At 37.4% G+C, this 11,437-nt stretch overlaps 1 protein-coding gene across 3 annotated transcripts in view; it reads left to right on the forward strand.

The window, feature by feature from the left end:
* The window catches only part of PIK3C3 (phosphatidylinositol 3-kinase catalytic subunit type 3), a 147,294-nt gene that overhangs the window by 20,667 nt on the left and 115,190 nt on the right, over positions 1–11,437 (forward strand). For all 3 annotated transcript variants that reach the window (XM_026649295.2, XM_026649296.2, XM_026649297.2), the window contains 2 exons: positions 1,946–2,032; positions 3,638–3,733. In XM_026649295.2, coding sequence (XP_026505080.1) covers positions 1,946–2,032; positions 3,638–3,733 — 183 coding nt within the window. The remainder of the gene's footprint in view (positions 1–1,945; positions 2,033–3,637; positions 3,734–11,437) is intronic.

The following is an 11,437-nucleotide window of genomic DNA, read 5'->3' on the forward strand; positions in this document are numbered from 1 at the left end:
TTCCCAGGATAGACGCTACATGAATATATGACCTATGTTCTTTTTTCCCTAGGATATAACTTCATATTTAGCAATATTGAAATGCATATTGTTTGCTTGCGCCCAGTTTACCAAGCCATCCAGATTACTCTGAGTGACGTGTCATATCCATTTTTTTTTTTACCACTCCCCAATCTTTGTCATCTCAGACTTTCAGTGTTGATTTTGTGTGTTCTGCCAAGTGTTAGGGTTGCCAACCCTCCAGGATTGTCCGGGAGTCTCCAGGAATGAAAGATTAATCTTGAATTAAAGATTGTCATGTGATCAAATCTCCAGGAATTCGTCCAACCAAAGTTGACAACCCTACAAGTCATAGATAAAAATGTTAAATAGCGTAGGGCCAAGAATAGATCTTTACAGGACCCCACTAGAAAATGCTTCATGATTATCTGTTTACAGTTACATTTTGATCCCTGTCAGTTACCTAGTTTTAGATCCATTTAATGTGGGCCATGATACATTTTGATTTTTAAGCAAACAAACAAAAACCCCTAGAAAAATACAAAATTAACAAGTCAGTTGCCTTGCAGGAGTCTTTAATTTACTTTAATTTACAAGTCTTCAAGCCTTATAGTGTAATGTAATATATTATCTTATTTCTGCTATAAAGACTGGGGACTTTTGCTGGATATGAAAGGTAAAAACTTCAAAAATATGAATGTCTAATTTTCAGAAATAACTTGTGTTTGAAATTTTACCTTAAGTTCTATGTACTATAATTTCTGTTGTTCTGGCAAAAAGATGATCACTTTACCGTATTTCAAGGCTTTCCTAATTTCTTAGTATTAGGAAGGCCTAGCGCTCTTGTCGTTTCTTGTAAACTTTTATTGCACCCCAAGTGATTGACAAACTGCTTTCTTCTATGTTTCTTCTTGAACTGTACAGTGTGGGCCACAGTTAATAGATTGTCTCATAGACTGCCATTGGAAGGGGAGATAGTCACATGACATCTGTAGGAACTATGGCAATTGCTTAGGCAGAATAGTAGCATTAGGAATATATTTTTAATGTATTTTAATGAGATACAGAAGGAACCAGTAACACAGGGGTCGGCAACCTTTCAGAAGTGGTGCGTCGAGTCTTCATTTATTCACTCTAATTTAAGGTTTCGTGTGCCAATAATACATTTTAATGTTTTTTAAAAGGTCTCTTTCTATAAGTTTATAATATATAACTAAACTATTTGTTGTATGTAAAGTAAATAAGGTTTTTAAAATGTTTAAGAAGCTTCATTTAAAATTAAATTAAACTACAGAGCCCCCCAGACCGATGGCCAGGACCCGGGCAGTGTGCGTGCCACTGAAAATCAGCTTGTGTGCCGCCTTTGGCACACGTGCCATAGGTTGCCTACCCCTGCAGTAACATATCATCCAGCTCTCCACAGATCACCAGCAGATGCAAGACCACAGTTTTGGAATCTCTGCTGTATGCAGTATTACTGGCGAAGACAGACTTACTGAAATCATATCTTTAAATTACTTTTAAGGACAAGAAGTATTGTTCATAAAGTTAAGTGAAGTATCAAACTCTTGCAGTCACTAATTTTGGAGATTTTAGATTCAGAAATCTTTCATATGGAATGAACCACAAAGCCATTAACTTTGTCATGCTAGAGTTCTGCTTTACAAATAGGACACTTTTAATATGTCATATTATTCGGAATTCAAAACTAAGGTTAGTGATGTGTATATTTTGTCCTTTCTTTTGTGATCAATATGTTTTGGATCCTGGGAATATTTTTATAATGCAGATTGTTTATAGGGCATGCTTTATTTGTAACGTAGAAGCTTTTTAACTCCCTCTCTTCCCATCCCTTTTATGTGTGATTGTCTTTGAAATTATGGCCTGGATGTTCTTTTTTTAGTCACAGCAATTTAAATAGTATCACTATATATTTCTATGGCAGCTCACCAAGTCTCATCGACAAGGTCACATGGTGAAAGTAGACTGGCTGGACAGACTGACCTTTAGAGAAATAGAAATGATCAATGAGGTAGGTCATCATATATCAGCTTTATAATGGGTTTTGAGTCTTGTTGATATGGAAGCCTTGGCTTGCTTGTAAGACTGTAATTCAAATGACTTGCCCTATTTTTCTTCTCTCTTGTGCACATTAAAGGAAGAAATCAATCTAAAAAGAATGACTTTCTCTGGCGTTAGTGATACAGAGGTAGTTGAAAATAGATCTAGATATCAGTTAACTTGGCTATAGGTGCTTAAGACTGTTAGAGCATCATGGGATGGGGCAGAACTGAAGTTGTCAAAACAAGTTCCTTCAGTAAACTTCAACCCATATAAACTCTGCGTTAAATTTATAATCATTGTCTAATCAACTCACAACCTTTTGTTTAAATTGATGTTGGTTTGGGAGGGAAAATATTGCATCTGGAGACTTTTTTGCTTAAATCAATTGCTTATTTGTTTTTAACCTACGAAGTGAACTGCCTCCAACTCAGGAGGGAAGTGTTAACCCATGAAGCCAAAAATGATCTCCTTAAATGGCCTGTGCTCTGAAAGGTGCATAGAATGACCACCTTACTCAACACATCTGCTCCCTGTGTTGACAGCTGCTTGCTTGTGAAAGGCTATGTCTACACTATGCAGCTTTTAGTGACACGGTTGTGATAAAAGGCGTGCAGTGTAGCTCTCCTGGTGACAAAAAATTTCCTCTCACAATGAGCAGTGTTAGTGTTGTCCGCAGGAGAGCGCATCTGCTGTGAAAGTGCTGTTCACACCTGTGCTTGTCATGGACAAAACTTTTGTCTTTCGGGGAGTTTTTTTTTTTTTTTTTTTAAATACCTCTGAAGGACAAAAGTTTTGTCTTTTACTTGCCAGTGCAGACAAAGCCTAAGAATTTTTTTTTAGCTACTTGGCATTTCAATGAGACCTGCCGAGATAATGATTTGCATTTCTATAGCACCTTCCACTGGGGACTCTAAAGTGCTGTGCAAATTCTAACCTTCAATGAAACATACCTGTTTTTACAGAAGGGAGAACTAGCACAGAAGAAGTGATTTGACCCTCGGTCAAGCAGGCAGTCTGTAGCAGAACCCTATCTTCTGATTCTCATGACTGTGCTTTCCTGGACAGTCCATACCTCCTTGGGTGGGCAGACTAATTCTCTTGTGAGTTGTGCAGAGCTGTTTACTAAGGTTCAGTAGCAGAATTTTTATTCCTGGTGGTGATATGCAAATCAGAAACAACACACTCCAAGATCCCAAGTTTTATTTGCAGTGTTAGCAATTAGAAAACTTGTAAACTGAGCAGACTGCATCTTGAAGCCATTGGTGTGCCAACATAGCACCATATAGTGCAACTTTAACTCTGTTGTTCCATTGGATCACTTAAACCGTTTCCTCTTCTTGAATGCAAATGTTTGTTGTGGAGTGTGAATGACAATATATAATGCCAGAGGAAGCTTGTGTCCTAGAGTAAGTAGTTATGTGAAATTATAAACTGAGTAATTGCCACAACATCTGATAATTTGATCCATCAGTTACAGCACAAAGGAAATATGGTTATTACTGTTAAGAAAATGCTGAAGATTGATGCTCTTCTTTAATATACAATCCACATCTTTAGTCTGTTTTCTTTTTAGAGTGAAAAACGAAGTTCTAATTTTATGTACTTGATGATTGAGTTTCGGTGTGTCAAGTGTGATGATAAAGAATATGGAATAGTTTACTATGAAAAGGTATGTGCCTTGTAGGTTTTATGATCTCCTTTAGGAAGAAAAAAGCAAACTTGCAGCAAAAAAAATTATAGGTTTTCCTGCTGAGATGAAATATTTTGTTGCAAGATAGCAGTAGACAGCTGTCAGTGGCAGCTGTTTATGTACATACAAATCAAATAGTATAGCTACAACAAGATTACAGAAGTCAATCATTCATGTAATGCAGTTCAAGATTACAGAATTTAATACGTGCAAGTGATTAAAAACTTTTTGATTTATTGTTCCCCAAATCAAGTAGTACTTTCAGAGTAGCTTTATGTAAAATTGGTTCTTGGATTGGGACAAAGAGATCTACATGTCTTCATTGGTAGACTTGATCCGGGATTGCCTTATCAAAACTTTGCACAAGGGCTGTGCCAATAGACAGTCTCATTTGTCCGAGCAAATAATGGAGATTTATTTCCCCAATATTCTTTGTTATATTTTAAAGACACATTTTGATACTTTTAATAGGTTTTCATGACAATAACAAATAGATGAAATCTCTGCTTTCCTCAGTATTATATAATATTTTGCATTTATGTAGCATCTTGCTTCTAAGGATCTCAGGCCACTTTACAAACATTAGCAACTCCCCCCAAATAACTTGCAAGGTAAATAAGTATTCTTATCCCCATTTTACAAACGGGAAGATGAAGGTAAGAGGTTAAGTGAATTTTCCAAGACCACATTGCAGGTTGAAAAGCTGGGATGAGAATCTGGATCTTCAGATTTTCATATGCTTTAGCCACAAAACCATCCAACTCTCCTATCTTGATGTAGTTTTTTCTCGGGTAAATGTATTAGTTGGAGACTGTCTGATTGCAGTATATTTTTGTTTGCTTATCTAATATAGTCACATCACTTTTAATATCTTGTTCCATGGTCTGTAGAAGATATATGATCGTAAGGTTTATAACAAACATTTGCTCATATAGGCTGGATATTATAATTATGAAGTGTTGTGTTATACAGATGTTGTATCATGATGTCCACTTTTCTGCTGCTCCCTTCGTCTACGATCTTTGAAGTGTTGCATTTGAATGATGCACTTCAGAGTGGAAGGATGGTTATGGAACATGCATGTGTTTTGCTCCCTACATGCACATTTGATTGTAGTGGGAACTGAATTTGTGCTGTCTTAACGTGTTGTGTATATATATATTTTTGCTATTGGGAGAGAGAGAGCTTGGTTTTGAACCAAACAAGTAGAGGTGGTCAGAAAAATTCCAGTGACACATTTTTTTCATTGAAATTTGCCAATTTGAAATGAAAATGGCTCCTGGAGATAATTTGATTTCAATGAAGTTCTGATGGCACCTGTCATGGCTCCAATCCCTTTCACAGAGAATTTAGAAATCTTTGGGTTTTCATTCTGAATTGGACCGAAACCAAATTTTGAACCTGAAATCCTCTATGAAACGAAATTACTTTTCTCTGCATAGCTCTGCAAACAAGCTAGGAAATATTCTTAGAAGCATGAAGAAGGAATATAATCAAGGTATAAAACTGGCTTACTAAGCATCATAAGATAATTAGGTGGGTAACTATTTCTAAAAGTAGAAATAGCCACAATTTGAAGGACTTGTTAAAAAGCTACTTCACACAAACAAATTCAGGACCACTTTTCTGGAAACAGCAGAAAACAGTCCATAAATTAGTTGCCTGTTTTCTCAAGTTTGTTATGCTTCCACTTAAAATATAAAGATTACCTATCCAACATATAGAATCTAATGGAACAAGGGTAGGCTGTCACCTGTCTCTGAGTGATAGTCTAAGTGAAAATTACTTGTCACACTTGTGTTGATAGATTTGTTTTTTGGTGTTGTGACAGAGAACCAGCCTGTTAAACAGCTGCTGATAGAATCTGAGATTCTGTGACTCAACGTTCAATTACTGTATATAAAATGAATTGGCAGTGGCCCCTTCCTGTGTTCTCTATCAATTTAATTTTAATGCAGTATTTAAAATGTGAGGAATGCCAGTCTGCAGGTAACAAGAACACAACTTCCAGTTTCACTTTTAGGCAAACATCACTCACTATGGAAATATCACTCTGTGAATTCCAAAATGCAAATATCTCATCTTATCTCTATGGGTAAATGAACTCCAGCACTTTTCATGAACATGTATTTTCATATAGGGTTCAAGTGAAAACAGCATTGTATTGGGTAAATAGGGCAATTGCAGAGCCAGATCCATTTAAAGGATTTTCTCAGTAGAATATCTTTCTCAGTGTTTAAAAAAATTAGGTTTTATCAGTCTCTGAAGCCTTGCCTGTGTGTCCATCTAGGTTCTGGATACAGATAGTTGTATCCTGCTGGTACAGCTTGGAACCCTGGTTTAACTAACCCCATAGTATGAGATCAATAGAACCCCCTATTTGTTAGTGTTTTAGAAACTGATAAATGCTGTAATTTCAAAGAGGTACGGCAGAACCTTGCTTGATCAACACTTTGCTTTACCGTAACACACTATAATCTGCAAAATTGGCAGTGTCTCTCCACCTTTCATCAAAGAATAAATAGCAGAGAGTGGTAGTGAGGTCTTACATTTGTAAAAATGGCATTTTTGGAATCTAGTGGAGTATGTTTAATATTATGCTATAAAATATTTAATTAAACCAAACTCAAAACGAACTCTGTATTCTTATGAGGTTTGGCTAGTGGCAGATTAATGATTTTGCCGCCCCCAGGCCTTAAATAATTGCCGCCCCCGGCCCCATATGAACTTGTTTTAGTTTTTTTTACAAATTCATTTGAACTAAAATGAATCTAAATATCATTAAAATAATTGAACATTTACAAGTTTTATTATAAATAAAATTACAAGTACAGTGGACCCTCGCTTTAACACGCATCTGTATAGCACGATTTCACTTATAGCGCGGGAATGCGCATGGATCCAAAACTGAGAACCGCTTAATTTCTTCCTTCCAGTCATATTATTAACATTTAGCATTCTCGCGAGTATGTTTACTAAATGGCGTCGCGCTGTCATTGGTGGTTTCAATACGCGCTATGATTGGTAGAATCGCAGCATCACTGATGCCGTGATTACGAAAATGCTGCTATTAATAAATTTGTCGGCCTAGGTGATAATACGCCGCTGAGTTTGGCCTCACATTTGTTTGAGACCTCCATGGCAAATTAGCAGGTAAACAATGGTTGGCATGAATTATTGAGGTTACACAGTCAGGGACAATATAATAGATATTGATGTTCTTTGAGTGAAATAGAGGGGTCAGAGTTGCACATTCCCTATCCATTTGAAAGGTGGGTAAAACTGCCCACATCCTTATTCTGTTGACTGATGTCATTCTGTCTGTCTCCAGGGTATTGCATAGAATAGCTATATTTCAGAATAGGCTATCTTTAATGAGAGAATTTGGCCCATGAGAGCAATGCTAGAACTCAACCAACTTGCAAATTCTTGTTACAGTTTAAGGGTTTTTTTGTGCTAAAACATAATGAAATTGTAAAGACAGAGTTTCCTTCATTTGAGCTGAATAACTAAAATAAGCAAAAATAGGTCATTCTGGTTTCAACTTTTATGTGCAATCTAGAAAAATTGGTGGGCTGACCTGTTAAGTAAAGTTTTTGCTTTATTTTTTTAGTTTGACTTTTCACTGTAACAGAACAGCATGGTGATAGAAACACTTCACCTTTTTGTTTTTAATTAAATATTCAAAGCTGAAAAAATACAGATGAAATCTTAGAAAAAAGTGAATTCTTGGCTTTCAAATCACTAGTTGAGCACTAGGGCTTGGAACAGTTTACTGCTATATCAAAGTCAATTCTTAGTATTTTAGGTCTTTATAAGCTTGCCACTGTTATAAATCATTAAGAAGTTGGCTGTTTCTTTTTTCCAGTGGTATAAGATTTTTTTTTTTTTTTTAGCCTGGGGATTCAAGGGATTTCAGACCTTAATGATTGTATTGCCTTTTTCTCACCTAAATTTATGATTTGTGGTTGTAGATGAAGGGGGAGATTTTTCAAAAGTACAAAGGGGAGTTAGGCTCCCAACTTCCACTCGATCAGTGGAGTTGGGGCACCTCTCTCCCCTTGGGGCCTTTGAAAATCTCCCATTAATGTTTTCTACTATTGAAAAGATAGAATTCGAGGCTTTCAGGTGATATCAAATATTGATTTCTAGTTCTGGCATTCTCCAGAACAAGGCTGATGAAAGTCACAATTTAATTAGTGGATAAAAAGCAAGACAGCAGACAGAATGTTTTGTTGTTAAGAAGCATTACCTTGTGACCTGGCAGGTGTACAAAAGAATGGTTTACATCACTGGAGAAAATGATGCCCAATTAACCAATAAAAAAATCATCCATTTCTAAATTAGCTCAGTGAAGTACTAGCTCACTGGTCCCTAGCAGGTACTTCTAGATAGTCCAGGGCTGAATTTAGTAACTACGCTAATCTGAGGTCCAGAAAATTTCAGTTTCTTATTTTAACGTGATACATGTTCTCCTCAGACCACCACAACATGTTCACATTTAAAAAATACTGTCTTAAGTCAGAAGACGACGAGAGTGGGTAGGATTTTCTAGAGCTCTCAGCATTGGCCTAACTCTGTTCTCATGGAAGCAAATGGCTCAGTAAATGTGGTGTGTGTGTGTGTGTGTGTGTGTGTGTGTGTGTGTGTGTGCTTGCTTTTTAAATTAATTATTTATTTTTTAAAATAATCTGGAACTCTTGAGGCTTTATCCTAACTGTTACTAATTCTTTGTGTGGTCTCGGTCAAGTCACTAAGGGTACACCTACATTTGAGCTGAGAGGTGTGATTCCTAACTTTCATAGCTAGGCTCCAGCTAGCGCCTGAAAATAGCAGTGTGTCCACAGTAACATGAGTAGCAGCTCTGAGTATAATCCCGCCTGACCCCCTGGGGTACTTCTGCGCAAGCTAGGAATCACCTCTCCCAGATCAAATGTAGATGTACCCTGAACCTCACATTACCCATCAATAAAATGAGGATACCTACCTATCTTGTGGGGTATTATTAAGATTAATGAACTAATGTTTGTACATCAATTTGAAGATATACTAAGTACTAAATATTTATTCTTAAATGCATTATGATAAACTGAACAAATAGAAAATGCTAAAGGGAAAACATCATAATGCACAATCCACAGATGAGTTAATTGTATGTTTTTAGATGTTTTGGGGGAAAACTCATAATATAGGATTAGCCATGGTTAAAGTGGGCATGGGGGGCGGGGAGGAGGGTGGCGGTAGTGGTTAGATAAGTAGTTCTGCTTTTATACTAAACCTCTTCCCCACTACTCATTTTTCCTCATCTGCCTGCTGCCGCCTGTCTAACACCTCACCTAGATTGTAAGCTCTCACGTACAGGGACAGATCTTCTTTGCTCCTTGTCTGTATAGTGCCTGGCACAATGGGGCCACTGATCCTTGGTTGTCACTCCCAAGCAGGTGCTCCTGTAATAGAAATAATAAATATATACTGTAGCACCATAAATCTTAATTAATGCCAAAGTCACCATCTATGCAATTTATTATTTAATTTTTTAATTGAATTGAACAGAACTGAAGAGGATTGTCCCTTTTCTTTGACTTTTTTAACTTGAGTTTTTAAAAATTGAAAATCTTAAATTACCTAATATGAAAAGCGATCATACATTTATTCACAGGCTAAGCTTAACACCATCCACATATTATATGTATCTTACTTAGCTAAAAAGTATTGTTTACTTTTATGTGTGTTATCAGAATTGTATCTGTAAAAACACCACCGTATTACTGCATTTTTTAGCTTCATCTGCCTAAAAAGTTGCTCCAATGTATACTTAATTTACTGGTACAAAACCAAGCTTTTGCTATAGTCAGCACTGTAGAATCGATATATGCGCAGAAAAGTGAGCTATATATTAGTCTGCCTCATGCATCATCCACAAAACTGCTAGCTATGTTAAAAAAAAAAAATGCTCGGACTGGTAAGGAGGGGAAGCAGATTCCTTATAATTCCCAATTCAAACTAGAAATGGATAGCTTTGTGCCATTCTGCAATTTCTAAAAAGATGTTTCCCAAAATGGTGATCTGTGTTGCATTCTATCCTGAACCCTCAGTATAGGGTGTGTCTCTGTGTGTTCATTTTCCCTCCACTTCAGCAAATACTTCAAATCAGTAAACCCATATTCTTATAGATTCATAGATTCTAGGACTGGAAGGGACCTCGAGAGGTCATCGAGTCCAATCCCCTGCCCGCATGGCAGGACCAAATACTGTCTAGACCGTCCCTGATAGACATTTATCTAACCTACTCTTAAATATCTCCAGAGATGGAGATTCCACAACCTCCCTAGGCAATTTATTCCAGTGTTTAACCACCCTGACAGTTAGGAACTTTTTCCTAATGTCCAACCTAGACCTCCCTTGCTGCAGTTTAACCCCATTGCTTCTTGTTCTATCCTCAGAGGCTAAGGTGAACAAGTTTTCTCCCTCCTCCTTATGACACCCTTTTGGATACCTGAAAACTGCTATCATGTCCCCTCTCAGTCTTCTCTTTTCCAAACTAAACAAACCCAATTCTTTCAGCCTTCCTTCATAGGTCATGTTCTCCAGACCTTTAATCATTCTTGTTGCTCTTCTCTGGACCCTTTCCAATTTCTCCACATCTTTCTTGAAATGCGGTGCCCAGAACTGGACACAATACTCCAGCTGAGGCCTAACCAGAGCAGAGTAGAGCGGAAGAATGACTTCACGTGTCTTGCTAACAACACACCGGTTAATACATCCCAGAATCATGGTTGCTTTTTTTGCAACAGCATCACACTGTTGACTCATATTTAGCTTGTAGTCCACTATAACCCCTAGATCCCTTTCTGCCGTACTCCTTCCTAGACAGTCTCTTCCCATTCTGTATGTGTGAAACTGATTTTTTCTTCCTAAGTGGAGCACTTTGCATTTGTCTTTGTTAAACTTCATCCTGTTTAACTCAGACCATTTCTCCAATTTGTCCAGATCATTTTGAATTATGACCCTGTCCTCCAAAGCAGTTGCAATCCCTCCCAGTTTGGTATCATCCGCAAACTTAATAAGCGTACTTTCTATGCCAATATCTAAGTCGTTAATGAAGATATTGAACAGAGCCGGTCCCAAAACAGACCCCTGCGGAACCCCACTCGTTATGCCTTTCCAGCAGGATTGGGAACCATTAATAACAACTCTGAGTACGGTTATCCAGCCAGTTATGCACCCACCTTATAGTAGCCCCATCTAAATTGTATTTGCCTAGTTTGTCGATAAGAATATCGTTCGAGACCGTATCAAATGCCTTACTAAAGTCTAGGTATACCACATCCACAGCTTCTCCCTTATCCACAAGACTCGTTATCCTATCGAAGAAAGCTATCAGATTGGTTTGACATGATTTGTTCTTTACAAATCCATGCTGGCTGTTCCCTATCACCTTACCACCTTCCAAGCGTTTGCAGATGATTTCCTTAATTACTTGCTCCATTATCTTCCCTGGCACAGAAGTTAAACTAACTGGTCTGTAGTTTCCTGGGTTGTTTTTATTTCCCTTTTTACAGATGGGCACTATATTTGCCCTTTTCCAGTCTTCTGGAATCTCTCCCGTCTCCCATGATTTTCCAAAGATAATAGCTAGAGGCTCAGATACCTCCTCTATTAGCTCCTTGAGTATTCTAGGAT

Source organism: Terrapene carolina, unplaced genomic scaffold (genome assembly GCF_002925995.2).
Source record: "Terrapene carolina triunguis isolate 2854851 unplaced genomic scaffold, T_m_triunguis-2.0 Scaffold69, whole genome shotgun sequence".
NCBI lineage: Eukaryota > Metazoa > Chordata > Testudines > Emydidae > Terrapene > Terrapene triunguis.